Raw genomic sequence first — 22,540 nt, 5'->3', positions numbered from 1 at the left:
CCCTGTCTGTCCTTGTTATTTTTTTAATATCCTCGAGGGCTGATTTCCGGGCACGTTCCAGGCAGGGGGCAAAGCAGGTTGCTACGTCATTTCCGGAAGTACTCGTTTCCACCTCGGCAATCAACGGGGGAACGTTGTAACCGCTTTTCTAACTGTTCATTTTATTCACCATAGACAGTTGTACATAATTTTACAAGATACTTTCGGATCGATTCAGATACGACTGCTTGGAATTTGTATTCCGATCGAGTTCATAATTTAGGCAGTTATTTTGCGAAGCTTCTGTTTTTTCCTAAAAGCAATAAGTGGTGTCGGGTGTATAGGCGTATGTTTCAGAGAAATCACCGATACCTGCCGCCGTTTTCCTTTTCAATTATTATACTCTACTATCAATTCTTCAAAGGAATTATAAGGTATCTATATAAGTTAACTATATGGTTTTTTAAAAATTGTATTAAGGCAGGTAAATATAAATAGATAATTACATGATGACTCCTAAGATTTTCATTCTTACATAATGAGTACTGTAATGGAGTTTGTGATGGCTTTTTAGCACCTGGACTGGTCCAATCGCGTCCAATATGTTTATTAGTAGATAGATTGTAATGATGTAGGTAGACTGATAGCATCAATTAACTATATTAATATCGATTTTAATAATTTACTTGGGTATTTCTTGTCACATTTTGCAATTTCTTTGTTGATACAGGTTTTCGTTTAATGTATTATTGATTATGAATGGTGCTATTTTCAAATAGAAGGTGACAAACCAAATGTCATAACTCGTAATAGTTCAGGAATAGCATTGTTTGATTACGATTTGTTCAAACATTGTAAAATTACTTATACAACAGAACATTTCAAATTTATAAAATTATTTTTAGCTCGAATCATGATATTTCTATAAGGATACGATCTACAAACACGTGGAGCCTTGAGACTACAAGAGAGAGTGTACTTATTGACTGACTAATTTAATTTTCACAAAAAAGTTATATTGATATCTAATATAAGAAAAACGCAAAAAATATTCTGTTGAAAACAATGTAATTGATTTATTCTGTTCTGGGCGTCAATAAAAATTTGTAAAGCAAATATTTCACAGCAAAAGATAAGGTCATCGTATAATTAATTTAAAAGAATGAGAGGTTTTATTTTTCATGCATCCGTACTGAATCGTCAGTATATCGATGCATGTATAATCGAGAATATAAAAGGTGCCGTTGCTTCGACGGTTCTTGTTTACAGATTTTAGTACACGCGTAGCTCAGACCGCGAAGAGGTATTTAGTGTACGGAGATATTTACGGTATTGACTACGTACGTTTGTAGAAATCTCGATTTCACGTCGATTTCTATTTTTCATCTATTAAAGGGGTTTACCATGTTACAAGTACTAATATGATAAACACTGTTGGGCTTGTTTGTTAATCTTTTTGCATATTCGTAGATTGCTTAAATTACATAAAATTCGTAACCTAATAATCAGCATTGCATCGTTGTGATTAATGTACACAAACAATTAATTTCAAGTAAATTTCAACCAATCTTTCATCTACTACAGAATTCATGATGATTTGGTACCATTGTAATTCGAAAATTTTGTTTCTAACAGAACTTAATGTACAATAAATTAAACTAGAGTGGTGTTCATTCTTCAGTGGGTACTCTAAGCAGTGATTAAATAAACGGAATTGTTAAGAATTTAATTACTATGTAATTTCATACTTTCACTGTTTTTTTATTTTTAATTTAACATTGTAATCCTTGGAGGGGTAGAATTTAACATGGAGACGGCAGTGGTGACAACTTCTTACTGGCAAACAGCTGTCTTCTATTCACTCGTTGCAATCACTACGATCTTGTTCAGCATTTATTTTTACATCGAAAGTTTACGAGTAGTTCGCATGGGAAATAAGTTACCAGGCACGTAATAATAATTTAATTTAATAAATCAAACAAAAGGCATAAAGTAGAATAATTGTTTTTCACAAGTGAACGTCCTTTGATACTTTTTTTGCAGGTCCGAAAACATTCCCAATACTAGGAAATGCTTTATTAACATTTGGTATCCATCCAAATCACGTTCTAGAAAAACTACTCGAATACGATGTGTTTGGACCTGTGGCTCGTGCATTTTTAGGAAACAAATTAGTGATTTTCATGTATCATCCTCGAGACGTTGAAATTATTCTTAGTAGTACGGTTCATATCGACAAATCGTCCGAATACAGGTAATTGGACACTGTGTAATGTGAAGTGATTTAAACCGATTGGTCACACAATGCCCTCGATATCAATAAAATATATTTATATTTATTGTAATAACGCTTTTTTTACGTGTATGCAAAAATATGTCGTGGAATTATTTCTTTGACAGAAAAATATCAGAAAGTTATAGGAAATAACGAAAACTACTAAAAAGCGGCAATTATTATTGTATAATACACTTAATAACTTGTTCGATAATTCTGTTGCTGTATAATGCAGGTTTTAATGATAAAACAGAGCATTTTTGTGCAAAAGACAGCGACAGACTAACAGATATATGAAATGCTATTATACAAAATAAGTGCTTAATATTTGAGATTAATGTTAAAGAATCAAATAAGAGAGACAAAAAAATACTCTTTCGCAGATTTATTTTTACTCGTTCTAGAATGTATCGTTTAAAATAATTATAGTACTTTAATCAGTTTGATTTTTCCATAAAATTGATACTGTTCATTATCATCTCCTAACACATACTAATTTCTACAGTTTTCAGGATATTTTGTACTGTACATACATACTTTCAACTGTATTTAATTTAGCTTAAACTAACTTAATTTTCTACTCTTTATTTTTGTACCTGCAATGAAAAATCAAATTACAGCGGTCACGTTACAGATACTTTAAACCGTGGCTGGGAAACGGATTGCTCATCAGCACAGGTGAAAAATGGAGAACACATAGAAAGATCATAGCGCCAACATTCCATCTTAACGTATTAAAAACTTTCGTTCCATTATTTTACGAAAACAGTAGAGATTTGGTAATACGGCTGCGTGATCAAGTGGGAAAAGAATTCGATTGCCACGATTACCTGTCCGCAGTGACTGTTGATATTTTATTGGAAACAGCGATGGGTCTGAGGGAATCCGAAAAACATGGAAATGGATACGAATACGCCATGGCTGTAATGGAGTAAGCTTTTCAATTCTACTAAGTTCATGTTTTTTTAAATTCTCTTTCTTCAAAATGAATATTTTGCAAATTGGTTTAGTAAATTTATATTTAATTTATATTTTATATTTATATTTAATTTATATTTAATTTATGTTTAATTTTATATTTAATTTATATTCACTGAAATTTTATGGAACTTTTCTTTTTCTAAAAGCTCCTACTTTAGAATATCACTTTTCTTTTACAGCAATATTTTCAAAATTTCTTTCATACATAAACAGATAAAAACAATTTTTATATTCTTTCCTGTATCTAAAATATCCGAGCATAATAATCGATGTTCTCTGAATTGTTTATCTCACAAATTTTCCTTAGACTAAATCGATACTTTTTTTAGAATTCTGTTGTTACGCATTCTGTTTAAATAAATAAGTAAATGTATTATCCATTCTAATTGAAGGATAATTCTCTGATTGAATATCTGAATTTTAATAAGATATCGATAAACCATTCGATGTACAATTGAATCGAACCAGTTTTTATAGTTTTGTGAAAAATAAAGGTTTGACATCAAAGATAAAGAATTCATATCCTATTTCTTGTTAATAGGAGAAAAATAATTCACTGATTGAGCGATTTGTAGCTGTCGTAAATTAAAGACCTTATACGTTTAACATTTGAATTTTTGTTCGTTAACAGTATGTGCGACATAATTCACCGACGCCAGTACAACGTAAATCTACGGTTCGATTTTCTCTTCAAGTTTTCGCGTTACGCAAAGAAACAAGAGAGGCTGCTCAATATCATTCACAGTTTAACGTCGAAAGTGATTCGAAAGAAGAAGGCAGAATCGTACAAGAATATCTGCTCAAATATTGGAGATGTAAGGAAGTCGAAGCAAGTGGCAGACTCGGTTCAGTCTGACGAAAGCAATGAATCCAGTAATAAAGAACGGGATGAAACCGCAAAAATGCATTATGTCAGAGACGATCTCGATGACATCGATGACAATGATGTCGGCGAGAAGAAGAGACTCGCCTTCTTGGATCTTTTATTGGAAATTTCGAAGAACGGCGCTCAACTTACCGATGAAGAAATCAAAGAGGAAGTTGACACTATAATGTTCGAGGTAAGTTAATTTCGATTAAGGAAGTAAAAATCGATTAATTCTAAACACGCACTAAAGAATCTTTGAGAAACATTGTTAACGCAATATTGATATGGGGAAAAATGTAACAGCTGTAGAATTTTATTTAACTCTCTCAATGCAGCGGGTGCTTATACAGGGTGTACGGCTACTCTGCCCTCCTTACTTAACCCTTTGCACTTCATTGTCCCTTCTCAGGGGATAAAATGTATGGGAAATTTGGAAATTCCGAGTGAAAACGGTTAAAATGTTCAATCTAACATATTATTGTTTTTCAAGATTTTTCGAAATATTTAAAGCCCCATATGCGTTTCACTTTTTAGTTAAAGCTAGAATATCCTGTGTGATTTTTAGGGCTCCAGAAAAAACCTAACTTATTTGGCCTAACTGGTTTTGAAAAGGTTCTACTAGTTTATATTGTTCTATCTAACATCTGCTAATTCAGATAGTTCTAAGTTCAAGATACATATAAAAAAATTATATAAATATGATTTGAACCGTTTCTTATATGAAAATAGCCTACAATGAAAAACAAAGATGACATAAAGAAAATGATAAAACCTCATTTTTATCGGATGTCCGAATAAATCAGTTAGGACAATTAAGGTAAGGAGGGCAGTACTGAGGTCTGATACTTTGAGGATGGAAAATTTCAATAAATATGTGCAACAGTCAATAAACAAGTTATAGATGCCGCCTAAAAAAAAATATGAACGAAGATAAAAGAAATTTCATTACCAATATAAACTGATAGCCAGCTACTACTTCTTAACATAAGAAGAAGGAGATAAATCAACTTGTTCGTAAAAGCTTTCATTTTGACTTTTAACAACAATTATCTTTTTAATACAAAAAATCACGTAACTTCGACATGGACGTAGCCATATCAAAATTATTCTTATTTAATTCACATTCAAAATCGATTTTTTAAAAATTTTATTCGATTACTGTGTAATTTATTAATGAAGGAGAGGAATTTGTTAATTATTGAGATATCTGCAAATATAAAAAACAAGCGACGAATTGAACCGTTATTACTGATGCATGCGGTCCTTCAATCAGAATGAATAATATATTCAACAAGAATTGAAATAATTTATTTCGTAGTACAGACGTTTTCTTGTTGCAAAATATTTGTGGAATTAGTTATACTAATTGTAGATATTTTAACATGAAATTTGATAGTTTAGCGTTAGGTCTAGCCTTGCAAATAGTGTGGTGTTATTCCCAACAATCAAATGTGATTAAATTTACTATGCATAATTGATTTGTTGATACTTAGGGACATGATACCACGGCTGCAGGTTCCAGTTTCGTTCTCTGTGTACTCGGTATTCATCAAGATATCCAGGTAAGTACAATAACCTATTCTTCCTTCTGTCAAATAGATAATATTTTCATACTATTTTATCACATTCACTTATATAAATTCGATTACCAACGAATATATACGCTTTAATGCACTTGGCATAGCAACAAACGCAAGTAACATTTAAAATTTTATACAATAATTGAATCATGCGAACTTACAGGTGAAAAACATACTCATTAGTTCTGAAAAAACAGTTTATTTACAAAATACATAAAGTACACTCTGAAAGTAATAGGACTCGCTGTAGAAAAATTTTTATTCAAGTCTCTTGTCGCACTAATTATTCTCTACATTGGAAATAAATAAACATATTTATTTTAAGTAGAGTTAATCCTTAGGTTTCGTGGCCTTTGTGTACATCATAAGTAGGCTACACTTTTATTATGTATCTAAATAAATTTATTACATCATAGTCATATCAATTATTGATTAAATACTTTCTGCCAAGAGTATTAATCAAAAGTTGACATTTTAATCTTATTATTCTAATGCTATAATATTACTATGTATTATTATTGTAATATATTTTCGACACTGTGCAAAATATTTCACATGAAAAATGCATTTATTTTAATGTTGATAAGTAAGCTATTATATCTTTCCGGGCTTCGGGTTTCTTAATGCCATTGAACACCATTCTTGTACCTGGTATATACTTCATAGGGTATTCCAAATATTCGTCTAATGTGTGCTCGTCCCATGTAATGCCTTTGGATTTCATAGAATCGGTGTACTTGAAACCGGGAGTAGCTAAAGTTATTAAAATGATTATTCTAGGATTAACTAAGCGATAGTTAGCTTCTTAAGAACATAATGTAATAGTTTCATAAGATACAGAACTCTTATTGAACTTATTTAACACCAACTTTTATAAATTATTTATCCACAAAAATCGATTTATTAGAAAATTGTACTACACGGGCTAATTTCATTGTGTGCAAAAAAATGGTGGAATTATAAAATTCATTGAGCTATTAGCATACTAATGTAATACTTCTAGAATTTTTCGATTGACCAAATGTTTCTGAAGACAATATTAGTTCTAATATTCATATAAAATTATTAATATTTTTGATATAATATGATTTATATATCGTTGATTAAGATTTGTTAAATACGTACTACCACAGGTTTTTCCAACAATTCCATACAGATTCGGGCCTACTTTGTGACTACCATCTTTGGTAATTGTATGACACATTGCGCACATTTTTACGAACAAATTTTTCCCATTAGCCGAGTCTCCCATTTTTGAAAAGTAATTCAATATTCCTAAAATCGAAGGTTATGTTAACTACATATTAGTACAATTTCAGCCATTCGATGCATATCGATTTCTACATTCATTGAAGTTTTTCGATAAACGATAACTTTTTTCGATCATGTTACTGTACTATACTCAGTAGTATATGTTTTACTAACGTTAACACAATTAATCACTGTTCATAAATGCCTAATTTCATTAAAATCATAATTAATTTATTATGTATGTAGTTATTTCTTTTCAATTAATTCACTTCAAAATTAATTCTATGTGAAATATTAATAATAAATTTGTTTTATTTCAATAAACATAGTTAATTATTACATAGTAGCGGCAAAGGCAAACTAATATGTCATCAATAACGTATTGGCTAGACAATTACTGATAATAGATATTAACAATACTTTTAAAACACATATATACATGTATACATTTAACACATGATATATTCACAATACCTCACTTGTTTCAATTCAACTGATTAAAGAAAATATTACATTGACATATGTACAGTGTTATAAATACCATAGAGTTGATGTTTAGACTGCAAGTTTTATATCTTTATACTGTAAGAGAATTAACTTACGGAAAGAAAATTTTGACTTCAATTTTAACCTAATAGAATTTCCAATGAAGGGAGTAAATATTTATTGTTTTATTTTATTTATGTAAAACGCGATACCTGTATTTTTATGAATCAGAAATAATGGAAATAATTCGTTTATTGGAAACTGTTCTAGTAATTCCAACAGAAAATTGTACATATATGAACATTTATACAATTTTGTCCTACAAAACATGAAATCCAACTTAATTACGACATTTGTACTTTAGGACCGGGTGTATCATACTTTACGACTTTTCCCGCCAGTGCCCGCCATTGCTAGGTTACTCAAAGAAGACGTCAAATTAGGTAAATTATAATATTGTAAAACATATAAAATAACTAAATAAGGTATTTACTAACTCAAATAGATACCACACTGATTATTGTTATTATTACTTGATTGGTGGGAACAAAATGGTAGTTTGAAACATGTCTATATAATTGTACAATATAAACTGATGCTTTCTGTAAATTTTCATAGAAAAACTAGATTTTGAAAAAGTTAATTAAGTGTAGAGAACGTTATTTTTACGTAATAATCTAATACTTAAGGATAGATAAATACAACCAGTTCATGCATAATCAGAGATTTGAGGCTTTCACGGCCCGGCATCCTACAGTTCTCACTGTACGGCTTACACCCGAAAGCCTCAACAGTCAGTTCGTGCATGTTTGTATTTTTGGGAAACATGAATGCGCAGAATGCGATATGATAAAAACTTCTATAAGCTTAAATTAGTTTGTATACTTCTTTTAAGTATCACATATAATGAGTAATAGAAGTGTTGCACTATTATCATTAGTATTATTTTTAGTATTCTATAAAACTGTAATTTTTATTTCTTAATGAATGGTACATATATTTTAGTTTACTATTATTATTATTAACTTCTTTTCAGCCACTAATGGTTACGTATTACCAAAAGGTTGTACAGTATTAATCGCACCGTTTAAGGTACACCGGTTAGAAGAATTCTATCCGAATCCCGAAGAATTCAATCCCGACAACTTTTTACCTGAACGAATGCAAAGTAGGCATTATTATTCCTTCATTCCCTTCAGTGCTGGACCGAGGTAAGTCTAAAAAAATATATAATTTTTTCTTGACTTCTTAGGATATAAAAAAAGGTCTAAGTAGTAATGGGTTCTGAAACGACTACTTTATGGAGCATTATTAAAAATGTGCAACATTTTGTTTTGCAAAAAAGTTTTTACTCCCCCATTATGGCCACTGAAGACGCCTGCAGGAGAGCAACCATCCTGCAGCGTTGCACTTCGTTCGGCCTAACTTCAACAACCGTCAAGACTTAAAATGTCTTTTCTCTTTTTTCCTCTGTATAAAACAATATAGCAGTACATAAAAGCTAAAATACAACATTATACAGCATCCCAGCAATGCAAAGACACATTAATATAAAAGAGAAAAGATAAAAATAGTCATATAATAAAAAAAGTAATATGTTATATTTAGCTAATCCAATAAATAGTCCAAATTTTAGGGCACCAATAAAATTGAATTCAAAGTAGCTTTCTGATATTATTTGAAAAAATTCTATAAAATATTACTTTATAAATTTCTCAATTTTTGCTTTCGGTCATGAAATAAATAAAACTTTTAATCATATGACAAAATAACAGGCAACATGAATGAGTAGACATATTTTCAAGTAATTGTTTAATCGAATATATATAATGATCCCCTCCTTAGACGTCCTGCTTAATAATCATTTGTATTCGAATTAAATTCTACTCATTTTTATTTACAATGACAGTGAATAATGTCGAAATAATAATGATAACCATGAAATTACCTCAAACCCACTGATGTTCCTTAATAACTATAAGACTATGTTAACATATTTAAAAACATATCACAAGACTTCTCATTTTATGTTCATCTTATTTATTCACTGATAACTCGTTAAATTTAAAGCAATCTGTTTTAGTAGATAAATTAATGATCAAACTGAACTCTAGAATATCTTCTGCAAAATAAACACGGAAACAAATGTAAACAAAAAGGCAAAAGAAAATAATAATAATTAAATTATTTTTTCGAACATACAAAATTGGATAACAAGAGTGCCATATGAAATGTACTAATATGAATGTTCAGTAACACAGAAATTACAATATCTACAACCTATTGTGAATTAAATATTTTATATTCATTTTATTGTACAAATTTGCTTTCTACAATTCTACTATGCATTTATGAACCATCGCGTGTAACAATATATTTTAAGGACATCAGTTTTATCAATGTTCAATTATTCTCCGTAAGCGGACACTCAAAAGTGTCTCCCTGTTTCAAAGTAGAATTTTACGAAGCTTAAGGCGATTAAATTCCGTCTTTTTTTTGTAGGTCTTGCGTGGGAAGGAAATACGCGATATTAAAGTTGAAGGTTTTATTGTCGACGATCCTGCGGAACTACAGGATCCTGTCGGATCTCACAGAAAAGGACTTCCGGCTGAAGGTTGATATTATTCTAAAGAGAGTGGACGGCTTCCGAATAAAAATCGAGCCGCGAAACAAAAGCAGTTCAGAAGTTTTTGTTTGAAATGGAGTTTTTGTAAGTGATACCTACGTTCGCAGATTGACTGCTACACGAATGTCCATAAATTTTCCCATCAAATACTTTGCATAACGATGTGGAAACCGTATGAATCAGGATTCACAGTTTCACTTACTTTTTATTGTATTATCGAGCTCTAGATGACCTAATTTTGTCCATTGAATATTTTTAAAAAGTACGTAAAAAATATTTTTCAATTAATATCTTTTGATATTACACTATCCGTGAGGGGTATAAAATATAGTATATATTTTTAAAACATATCTGTATAAATAGCTTCATATGCGTTACTTTCAGATTGTAGAACAAGTTGCAATTGTAATGTTCACAAAAACGAAATTAATAAAACTATTTAAAATATAAATTTTTGTGAGTTTATGAGTTCATGATAGACTTTTGAAAGATCATATGTCAGCTGTTAAATATTACTTCACATATTTATCGAAAGTTGCAGATTATTGGCTACAATCAATATGTAGCTTAGGTTAATTACATTTCACATCATTTCGTATTCTTTGTATCTTATTTTAATATACTTATTATTAAATTATGAAGCCTATGCATTTCCGTAATTCAATTAACTTTACACGGTATTTTATAAAAAAAATAGAAAAAGTTGAAAAGAAGAACGAATTTAAGAATTTTTTCAATTTTATCTGTAACCAAATGAGATCCTTGCATAGGCATCATCGTCTATTTAATTTCATTTTTTGTAAATTGATCTACAGAAGTGTTCAATTTGCATATGAATAAGAGTTAATAGTAAAAAATAAATCAAAATGTTCTACAATTTCCTGACATTGAACCATTCGAAGTAATAAAATACTTAACCACGTTCCATATCCATTCGTCTTTTTCTTTATTTTCACGTTTCACAGTCTATGACAATTCTGAAATAAAATATATATTTCCAATTTCATTCTTACATAATATCGGCCTAAGTGTACACCTACAACGAATTACAATATGTCACTGATAGTATCAACATAAATTAACAAAGTAACGACTTTAAAATATTTAGTCTCACAATCAGCAGAAGTCTTCTAAAGTATATTCTACAGGAAGGCTGTGTCAAATGAACTTGAAATCTAATAAAAAAGTCTTGTACGTTCTAAAATATCGCACAAATATTGTATAATATTACGGTTTGAAGGAATGTTTCTGTACAAAATCCTACTTTCCAGTAGACATTTCGTGTTTCACGCGTTTACGAGTTCTTTTTTTCTCCCCTGTTTCGCTGTATGTCTTCATTTGCATCATCAATTCGCCGAGAGACCGGAAGTTTCGGCAGCCACTTTGTCCGCTTGTTCCTTCCTCCTCTTTGGTAAGTCCACTGAAAGGAACTGTATTGCCCACGGAATAACGAACAGGACGTTCATTGCTATAAGCGCAAGCTGGCAGACCACGAAACTGTTGGTCCAGTCTTTCAGCAGCCCTAAAACCATTCATTAGCATCTGAAAATCCGGCCGAACATTAAGTCAACTACTATGTGGAATTCCTACATAGATTTACGTCAACAGTGTTGTTAGGTTGCAGATGTTTACACTAATTAAATTCGTATTTTCTAAGATTATTTTGTAAAAACTAGAATTACAGAATAATGAACTATTTATTAACTGCTTACTTTACACATTACCATAACGAGCTTAACCATTTTCTTAGGCTTTAATAAACAAATAATATAAATTTGTCATGTCTATGTGTTGATTTTAATTGTTTTCTGACCTTTTAGATTTCGTATAGAATGGAAATTTGATTAATTTTCTACACTTCTACAACTACTAATGCATAAATTCCGCAATCTAAGTATTAGACTTCAGATTTTATGCATTCATAACCTACAGGGCTCTGTGAAATACAATTAAAAAGAAAACTTTCATCAGAGGCAACGAATTTTCCATTTTGTTTTATCCCAATAAGATACCTAAGGGACGAAAGGAATTTCTATTTTTATTTTTGTCTTTATGAATTGCATTATAAAATGTTATTTTAAATACAAATCCACAGTCTACTAATTACGTACTACAATGAGACATCACATTACCAACATGGTATTCATATGCAGGGTGTCTATGAAAAAAGGATGGGATTAGATGTTCATATCTTCTACAATTCCGTTAGCACTATTAAAACCCATCCGCCACCATCATAGGAATCATATCATTAGGGACACCCTGTATAACTTGCGTAATATCTGCTCAATGAAAACTCACCAACAATTGGGCCAAATAGAATAGAAATGACACCGCTAATGGCGCCATAAATTCCATACGCAGACGCGAACTTTTCAATACTGATGTCTTCTATCACTACCAATGGCTGAGGAACTAACAACCATGATCTAACTACTCCGATCACTGCTATCATGATAAATGCACCACTTAACGTACTGCTGTAGAACAAGTAACCTGAAAACACCGATAAATATTCGCGTATGAATGCTAGACGACAAAATCAGGTGATTCTTCTTACATGTGTTCATTCATATATTAAATAAAACATATACAATGTGTTTTATATACAAAAAAAATGAAAACAGTTTATACAAATATGTGTCCAATTTGATTTTGTTCCAGAATTATTAATATTTTACAATGATAATCATTCTTACATTAACACGTTAAGTGTCGAGCTGATACAAGCAATGCTGTACTTGTGTACAAATATTAGAAAATTTTCAAATGCTAGAAACATTACTACAATTGTAATTGTAAAAAACAAGGTATCATTTTTTACTTTTCATACTGATTCATCACTCAATGGAAAATCTACTCTTGGTCTCCGATGAGCGACACGGCATTTAACGTGTTAATAATAACCTGAGCTATTATAATCGATTATACTAAGTAGCTAGTTATATGAAATGCCCAAAACACCTTCCTTTTAAGTTTTCGAAAGATCCTAGAACTCTCCATGACACAATTATGGCTACTTTTGTCCTGGAGTCAAAAAGTATCATTCTGTGCTTTTCCTGAAGGGGTAAGCTGCTGTACGTTACTGGTATATGTACCAAAGTAGCTATAACTCGAAGACAAAGTCAAATAGAACACAGCTTTATATAAATACGAAGTCTGTCACAAAAGTAACGGAACTGATAACGCAGAATTTTGTATGGTCAAGTTATTTACAAATCAACATTATCCCTTTCAAGATGGTTCCCTTGGAACGCTCCAAACCGCTAAAGACTGTTTCCAGTTGGTCTGTCACAATTTATTGGATGTAGTCCACAGTTCTAAGATGATGACCTCGAAGTTGGTGTTTCACTTTTGAGAAAAGAAAATAGTCACACGGATTCAGATCATGGGAATAAGGATTCTGTGCTACAAGAATATCCGTTTTGGTAAAAAATTCGTTTAAGGATAGTTTTCTTGGATGTTTTAAGATAACAACGCTTGTTGTCACACTCTTTGCGAACAAGTTTCTTGCCAATTAGGGTATTCATGTCGTCCCACAGCCCCTTACTCTCCTGATCTGAGACGGTCTGATTTCCTCCTGGTCCCAAAAATCAAAACCCACCTTGCGGGTCGTCATCTTAGAACTGTGGACAACGTCCAATAGATTGTGGCAGGCCAACTGAAAGCAGTTCAAGTTGCAGATTACCAACACTGTTTCAAAAACTGGGAACAACGTCTCCAGCGGTTTATGTGTTATCAAGAGAACCAGATTTCGAAGCAGATAATGTTGATTTCTAGATAATTTGACAAAACAAATTTCTACGCTATCGTACTTTTCTGACAGACCTCGTATATTTCCTTGTCTCTATGCTCCTTCTTCATTGCTGAAATGTGACACTTCATGAAGCACCCTGTAATTATCTATGCCCAGAAAAGAATTTCCGTGAAAATACATAACATACGATAGCATATAATACACAGATTCGTTGAACACAAAGTCAGAAGAGAAATAAATGACCAGTCAAAGAGAATGTTAATTTGAAAATGTTTACAAATTCATACTTTCACCCCTAAACGAAGAATAATTGTATTCGGGGGTATGTTTTATAAAATTGTTTATATAATGTCTGTATTACTAACCAAGTTTTGCAAACGCCATGGCAATCATAGCTGCGAAGAATATGTACCTCGATTTTACATCCACTACTAAAGTGAAAATCGCGAGCAGAATCTTGGACGCCAGTTCCGCGGAGGCGCTAATCGTAACTGCTAAGGAAGCCTGACTTTTCGAGAAGCCAGAATTCGTCATTATCAACGGTAGAAGGCAAGAGAACGTGAAGTCGCTCGAAAACATGAAACTCAGGCCCAGACACATGTTTAAGAAACAACAGTTCTTCAACAATGACATTTCCAGTAGATCGTCCAAGATTTCTCTGTAAGCATTGTCAATAACATTATTTTAAAAAGAATCTAGACACTGAAATATGATAAATACTTTATTACAGTTTGAAATAACACTTTGTACACACTAAAATTTTCTGACATTTATTTTCCTCTGATTACGTATCGAAATAATTTATTTTCATTATTTTTCGCTTGTGAAAAATATTTATGTATTTATTGAGGCAATAGATGTGACAGATGAATAGTGTAATATTGATCATTCACTTATAAGTTCATTATAAGAATAGTAAATGTTTCTATGCCTAAGTGATTCTTTAATTGATTGGTTGAAATTATATATAAATTTTTGAAACATCACTGATGTGACTATTAATAACAATAGTTTAATTTAATTACGTAAACACTTCTGTGTACGTTGTTCTAGTTTGCCTTATTAATTTGAAATCATAATTCATATATGTATACGAAAAAAGACAGCGAGTTCTTTCTAAACATTTTGCATAAACTGGAACTTTCTTACTTTTTTGTTACAAGGAATATTAAATTCCACGATCTTATTAATGTAAATTCTTAGTACTAATTGTAAGAAATATGAAGAGTTATCCATTTATTCTTACTTCTTGTAAAGTATTTATGTAAGCGGTTTTTTATATTAATGTAAATGTGTCGATATATATATATATATATATATATATATATATGTTTTTGTTTTACGGGCAGTCCTTTCAGTATTCAAATAAAAAACATCACCTTAGCTGAGGGTTCTACTGTTTCTGATTCTAAATAAATGTCGTTTGAAACGAGTAAACTATAATGCCGTTCATAAAGCATAATACGATTCTCAAATACATGAAACGTAAAAACAAACTTTTTTTTGTTAGAAGTTATATTTATATTATAACATCATAATCATAAGTGACAAAAAAATAAACTATGTACAAATTGGAATAAGAATTGCAAATATTCCGTATAAAGATATTTTTCAATGTACTGCTTTAACCTTTCGGAAAATAATGTGCACATAACATACTTAAATGCACCTTTCTCGATATTTTCGTCTCCAATGGAAACTTGGACTCCTTTCTCATTTTTCTTCTCCTTATTTTTCTCAAAATGCTTTATGTCTCCGGGGACTCCAATGCTTGTCACCAAGTTCGTCACACTAGATGACGAAAGCGTCGATATTCGCCTCGTCAACAGTTCACGCATCGACCCTGACTTCTTTTTGCAATAAATCTTACCCTCGAGCTCCGAAATCGAAGCCACTCTTTTTGCAGGCTCCTATGTCAACAAGAAGAAACAGTTAACATCTTAAAATCATAGTAAACCACTGATCATTGAGGACCTAAGGACACTCAAAAGACGTTTCGATCCTTCATGAACAAATATGAAATATGAAATATTCACTGAACTCGATTAGCCTGACGATATCATGATGAAAAGTAACTTTCTTCCTGGACATTAAAAACAATTTTTGTTGTTGCTCCATTTAAACCCTTATTACCGATGTTCACCAATATTAAAAAAAAGTATAATATTAAATATCTGTATTTAACTAGAAAGAAGGTCACATTTGCGAGCGCAGTAATTATATATTTGTGTCCGTCCATAAAGTATTAAACAACGTCTAAACTTACAAAATAGAATATTTTTAAGAAGTTCTGATTCAAAAGTACCGAGTCCAAGGACAGTCTTCTAGAGGATATTCTTAGGCTCTAATTCGCTTTATCATGCGACCTTCATGTATACGCATAATGGTCCCCATTTTGGTCGGTTAAATGATACACATTTCAACACATATTATGAGTTTACAATTCCTATTTACGATTACCAGTACATTTCGTGCTCAGTAAGCCGTCACTGTCTTACCAAGGGACAGACAGAATAAATCGTAAAGGAACTTACTTTTAATGTTTCTATTAAAAGCGGAATTTGTTTTCCGCCATCGCCCTTCAGACTCGTCAAGCTACTCCATCGTGTTTTCGTGGGCATAGCGAAATGGGCAATGTCGATGGAACGGCGATTCGTTGATGTTATTCCACACAATTTCCGTTCTTCCCTCTCGCGTGCTCTTTCCGCTCGAACATCTTCCGGTTTTCTTGTATGCCACTCGACTGGATGCATCATCGTCATTCCAACGATGCAATTTGTGCTCATGGCCCCTATTATTAATGCGGTACCTGCCGAAACGTAAGAATAACGTTTTGTGGGATACAGAAATAATTTAACGTTTGCATGCATTAGGTCATTGTATATGAAATAAGCGATTTTACTGATAGGTATATTTGACGTTACTCTTATGAATGAACATGATTAATATGGCTTCTTTCATTATTACAAAATTACACAGTGTACTTTGCACGTTTCAAAGTACTATAATATAACATAATAGTAAAAACAATTATGCTTAAACACTGAAGTTAGTTAAGGTAGAGAAACAGTCTCAGTTCAATTCGGCCATTTTTTCTACGTACATTAAAAGATGGGCACCGAAGCCAAATTCATAAATAAACCTTATTAAGATGTATGTAAGTTGCTCCTGAAACATACTATTTAGCGATGACAACATTCGGCGGAAAGATGGCAGTTATAAGTGTCTTTGAAGATTCAATCTTCAAAGTCAGTGTAATAATTATGTAATGAATATGACATGAATGTAGTTCAATGTAAAATGTGTATAGACTCCATTTAATCTTACTTTGTCTAACGAAGTTCGCATAATGTTCAATATAATGTTAAGTGTCGGTAACAAAAGTCATTTTATGTGCAACAGTCGTAAACGAAATAATATTAAAAATGTTATAGTTCAATCTTATGAAATATTCAATTTTATGTAGGTGGTATATATAAAGTATTACAATACGTTTGCTCAAGTTCGTTTTAATTATGCATCAATTGAATCAATGTATATTACTCCCGAAGGTAGCAAAGGTATCAAACTATACACAAGACAATACAGAAATTGTATGAACAGATAGAAATTACTGTACACAAATAATAATCTGTACGTATTAAATGCTGTAAGATATTAAAATGAACATGGAATTAGTTAAAAAAAATATGTACTTTCATGACTAGACTGCGAATTTTATACAATTATAGCCAATAGAACTCTGTCAAATACAATAAAAGACAAAACTTTCATTGGATACAAGGAGTTTTCTATTTTATTTCGAACTCAATAAAGTACTTAAGAGCAGAAAGAAATTCCTATGTTTGGTCTTATCTTTATAAATTACGTTAGAAAATGTCATTTTGCATAAAGATCCGCAGTCTATTCATGAGTATACGTATACGTTTTAAACAGTTATTTACTATTCCTTTTACATGATTTTGTGTCTTCCCATCAATTTTGCAATAATAAAGACGATTAAGTAACTTACCGCGAAATCCGTATATTTTCATTAATTTCTCGATGACTATTGGATACACGATACCACCTAAGCCAATGATAACTTGGGCCGCGCTCATTACCTGGAAGGCAAGAGTTTTTTCTAAAAAATTAAGAATATAAGTATCTCAGGGGGCGCAGGTCATTGGCCTCGCATTTACGTACTGGTGCTCGTTTCTTCACGAAGTAAGCGTTGAAATTCGTGTTACATATCGTGACGATTAAGCCGAGACCGACTCCTTGAAATAAATTCAGAAATGCCATTTCGTAGAAGTTTGTCACGAAAGCCATAGCGATGTTCAATATCGAGAAAAGGGCAGCACCGAAAACACCTACCGTCCTCATAGTACACCTCTTCAGCAACATGTTGGTCATTAAACCTGTTACAAATTTGTTAATCATTCATTTTTAATATTATATATTTTTGGTCGTATTTATCGAGCATACTGCTCTGTAACATACCGATTTACACGGATTTACTTTCGTGGAATAGGTATTATTGTATACAGGGTATTCATATTAGTATTAGCCAGCGTTTTCTCCGAAGTGGTAAGTATTAGACAAAAATTACGGAGGGAAATGTTTCGCAGCTTTCTATGGCCAACATTCATATTAATACTCAATTATTTATATTCGTAATATTTGTCGAGGAATAGAGGTGACCTTTAATTTTTTTAATGGAACGCTGCATATCTTTTTATGTCACATGAAAACGTGTGTCAAGACGAATTCAACCATGTGCTATAGTGACTTTCAAAGTCATACAAGGTCCGAAATGAAAGAAATATTTTATGAACACAAATATTGTGTCCACACGTAGGATAAGCCTATCTAATATCGCCTAGTACGTCATATCGTCACTCGTAATATCTCATGAAGAAAGTGCTGAAATCTATTGGTAATGAATTAAATTGGTGGTCAAGGCAGTGGTAGGAAAACATACTATGGCTGCAACGTCTCATGAGCAAAGTGTAGCAAATTAAGAAGTGTTTCAGTGAATCTTGATAGTTTCAAAATTTATCGAACAGTGACAATTTTACATCAGACTGGGTGAAGGCACGTTTAAAAATTCTATGAATGCATGAATATTTACTTGGAGTGTCTAATTAATGACATGCTTTAGCAATCTAATCGATTCCAACATTTTTGTTACCGGAAACAGCTTTTTTGTGTCTTGACCAGCGTGCAGTCTCTGATCATTACGGAGAATAGCAGTTTCAGTGTGCTATTTGTTACGAATGGGAACACGAAATTTGTAAAGCTGCACATGTGAACTTCGTTTACCCAGCATGTAAACGTGATCATCTCAAAAAATAATAAATAGTAATATAAATATTTGGAAATTATATTTTTTATTTTTATAAGAGACATTTTTTATAGAAACACAAAGTTCATAAATACACGAATTAATCGATATTATTCAAGCAGGCGATATTATGTGCACTTTTTCATTACCCTGATTTTTACTTGTCTTGCTTTTTTCCAGACGTGATTGAAAATCTTTTGATATTAATAGCTCTAACCTGTCATACACGAGACACGAACAATTTTTTTTTTATTTGAGCTTAACTGAATGCAAAAGTATCAATTACTCTTCAATTTAATAGAGTTTGAATTTGGGTAAACGTAATTAGATAGTTATTCTACATGTGTTTACCTGAATATCATATATTCGTATAACAATACTTCACAGTCGGCACAACAGAAGCACACCAACCATAAAAAAATATTATTGCGTATTGCAAGTATTGCAAGAAATCAGATAACATTTTTGCTATGTCACGTTATAACCTTTGAAAGAAATGTTTGTATATGTGTTTTTCCAAACCGAGACAGCACTGGTCTGTCATTCTTATCTGGCGCCCACGGATCTACGAGACATTCACACTAATATGTAACTATTCATGAATTAGTGCTGCGTTATCGGTAATCTTTCCGGCATCTGACAGTTGAAAATATGTATATGACTGTATCAGTCTGTGCAGTATTTGACTGCGTCTTGATTACGTCGGGAGTTGTAACATTGCTGAAGTGTTTGATCACATTACGATGACATCATTAAGCATTAACGGTTTTCAACGTGTAACTACTATCGAAATGTTAGCTTTTCATGTAAAATACTCAAAACCTCAGAAATGACTACTTACGTTTTACATTTTGAATGAAAAGTAATAGCTTCAAATTGTATCTTGAATTCACTTAATGAATGAAAGAGTAATTATTAAATGTTTGTAAAACTAAAAGCATCGAGTAGTTTTTGCTGGTTTTGTATTACATAATTATCAATTTCCTGTAATATTTATTAAACACAGAATAGGTGAAAAGTGTTACATGCTTTTTGCAAATACTTTGTTTATATTCTATGCATATATTTCATTCACAGATGTCTACTTTATTTATAATTGTTATTGGTAATATAATAATTATAAACCGTTTTTCAATAGAAGTGAAATCTAAAAGTTAAACCACAAAAAGGTATTCTCATCTCTGTGCCAATGTCGGCATAGCTATTAATATCGCTAAATGAAATCATTAAAAAGTGACTGTCTTCACTATCATTATCATCAAACACGTGTTATCAGTACTAAATGAGATGTACATACGGTAGCTTGTGCAAAGATGCACGAAAACGGCCAGGAACGTGGAATTAAATTATTCAATGGCACGTTAATGCTATTATAGTTGTCTTGAAGATATACGCAGACAAATATATACGTGATGTTTTATAATTACAACACAAAACCTTATCAGTATCTTGTCTGAGTGAAAATAAGTTGAGAAGTCGTAGCAATAAACTATTGAACTCGTATTTAATATTTTTGCATGTTTTACTACTTACAGATTGATATAAGTTAGACACACGACTTTAAACATTTATAATAGTAATGTAATTTTTAACAAACAAATTAGATAAATATCGTCGATCGTTTTGTGCATCCTGATATACCTACTATGAGTTTGTTATTGTCTGTACATTGAATACTTTTGTTATAACTTCTTAATAAAGTGTTTCCCAATTAAAATTTGTACAATACTTTCCTTTTTACTCTAAGAACATAGTGGCAAAATCTGAGATTGTTTAAGTGAAACATATCCTGTATAGTTACAACAGCAATGTAAAAGGTTAAAATTTGTACACAGATATGTATACATTTAATAGAATTAAGTAATGATCGACTTATTAATTTTAATTTTAATAGTTTTATATTTATTGATGTTTTTATTATGAATCCTTCAGTCGATTTCACGTTGATAAAGTACTTCTAAAATCAATTTCCACTAAAATCAACTATAAGCATCGCTAAGTTGCATACTTTCAAATGGTAAATATTGCCTATTATGCCAACATGATATCGATAATATTAGTTTTGATTAAGTGGCTGTCATATCAATAAAATTTGATAATTTTTGTTTCGGAAATTCAGTAGTCACCTTAAAAATATTAAATTTAGAGTAAACAAAAAAAACGTAATTCAGAGCTTGTTCTAAAAAAGGAAAAAGAGTGTCTATTTACCAGCAATGGAGTATGTAATCATAAAAATGGAATTAAACAGCGTCATGGCGGTACCAGCCTGACCAGTCGCTTCCAGGAAGTCGCCATATACAATTGCAAAGGACGAAGATGGCCCAAACGCTGTAACCTAAAAACATAATAATACAGAAATTTTAACAAAGTGTGTGTGTGAAAAAACAAAGACGGTATTTTATTTTGAATCTTTTTCATAACGTATTTTTTGTGTTATGAATTGCTACCGTAAGTTTATTGAATTGCAACATAAGATCAATTAGGGTCGTTAACTTATAAGCAATATCAGAAATCTATCCTACCAAACGAAGGAAAGTACTGATGGATTAAAAGATGGTCTGAAAGATAATCCTAAATATCTTCAAAATTTGCTTTAGGGATTAAAGTAGTAGGAAGACGAATCTGTTCCAAAACGCATTTTCTAATAATACAATCGACCTAGAAACACAGAACTTGCAAATGTGTAATAAAATAATGAACAAAAAAGAGATACACATTTATTTCTAAGACCTTTCGTGGGTAAATTGGGGGCACTTTCACTTCTTTCTATAAGTTTCCATACAATAATATTTAACTTTTCTTGCAATTCTAGTTCCATTTCTTTCATTTTGATGCCATTAATTAATATTAGATTAGGTTTATTTGTCGCCTGATATCTATACTCCAATGTTGTTTGTACTATTTACAACTAAAAGTTTCGTTAGTTATTTAATTAATTTAATCATTGTGAATACTAACGAATACTAATATCATGGCGAACATCACCATCCAGCCCCAGCCACCATCGGGAGCCAAATCTTCCAATGTAATCTCATCCTCTTCATTTTCTTTGTCTTCAGGAAGCAGTGAACTATTTTGAAGTTGCTTCTTCTCTTCGGTGACCGTCTCCTTCGTTGTTGTCATCGCTGTTGTGCCGTTCTTAGTTATCATCTTGTTTTTGTAGAGTCTACACACATTTCACAGAAACAATTTCATACAGGAATAGAATACTTGTTTTTATTTCTTGCTCGTTTTTATACAACAACTGCATTCAATTTCTTTCTGTAATATGAACGAACTTTGTAATCTAAACGAACAGATCATTCACTTCGTAATCACAGTGTCCCTGAATATCATACTTCTTACGATTTTTAACGTCAAATCAACAGTATCAAAACATCATAGTTCAAATTGTGTAAAGCGTTTCGAAAA

General features: G+C 31.5%; 3 protein-coding genes across 3 annotated transcripts; 1 reads left to right on the top strand and 2 right to left on the bottom strand.

The window, feature by feature from the left end:
- The first annotated feature begins 1,906 nt into the window (after positions 1-1,906).
- On the top strand, positions 1,907-10,118 carry LOC107190415 (cytochrome P450 4g15-like). Its single transcript, XM_015579213.1, has 9 exons — positions 1,907-1,925; positions 2,023-2,233; positions 2,889-3,185; positions 3,867-4,019; positions 4,056-4,296; positions 5,597-5,665; positions 7,785-7,863; positions 8,457-8,631; positions 9,923-10,118. The coding sequence occupies exons 1-9, from the start codon at positions 1,907-1,909 to the stop codon at positions 10,116-10,118; spliced, it is 1,440 nt and encodes a 479-aa protein (XP_015434699.1).
- On the bottom strand, positions 6,252-6,935 carry LOC107190433 (cytochrome c iso-1/iso-2-like). The gene is made up of 2 exons (XM_015579231.1): positions 6,809-6,935; positions 6,252-6,436 (listed from the first exon to the last, which is right to left on the bottom strand). Exons 1-2 carry the CDS (start codon positions 6,933-6,935, stop codon positions 6,252-6,254), a joined length of 312 nt encoding a protein of 103 aa, XP_015434717.1.
- Positions 10,119-11,365: 1,247 nt separating the features above from the next.
- LOC107190414 (monocarboxylate transporter 9) lies at positions 11,366-22,279 on the bottom strand. Its single transcript, XM_015579212.1, has 9 exons — positions 22,088-22,279; positions 21,338-21,464; positions 17,989-18,203; positions 17,816-17,906; positions 16,338-16,612; positions 15,463-15,713; positions 14,169-14,461; positions 12,348-12,542; positions 11,366-11,568 (listed from the first exon to the last, which is right to left on the bottom strand). The coding sequence occupies exons 1-9, from the start codon at positions 22,277-22,279 to the stop codon at positions 11,393-11,395; spliced, it is 1,815 nt and encodes a 604-aa protein (XP_015434698.1). The 3' UTR covers positions 11,366-11,392.
- Positions 22,280-22,540: the final 261 nt, after the last annotated feature.

The sequence above is a fragment of the Dufourea novaeangliae genome, unplaced genomic scaffold, assembly GCF_001272555.1.
Source record: "Dufourea novaeangliae isolate 0120121106 unplaced genomic scaffold, ASM127255v1 scaffold199, whole genome shotgun sequence".
Taxonomy (NCBI): domain Eukaryota; kingdom Metazoa; phylum Arthropoda; class Insecta; order Hymenoptera; family Halictidae; genus Dufourea; species Dufourea novaeangliae.
This window is presented reverse-complemented; position numbering and strand designations above follow the sequence as displayed.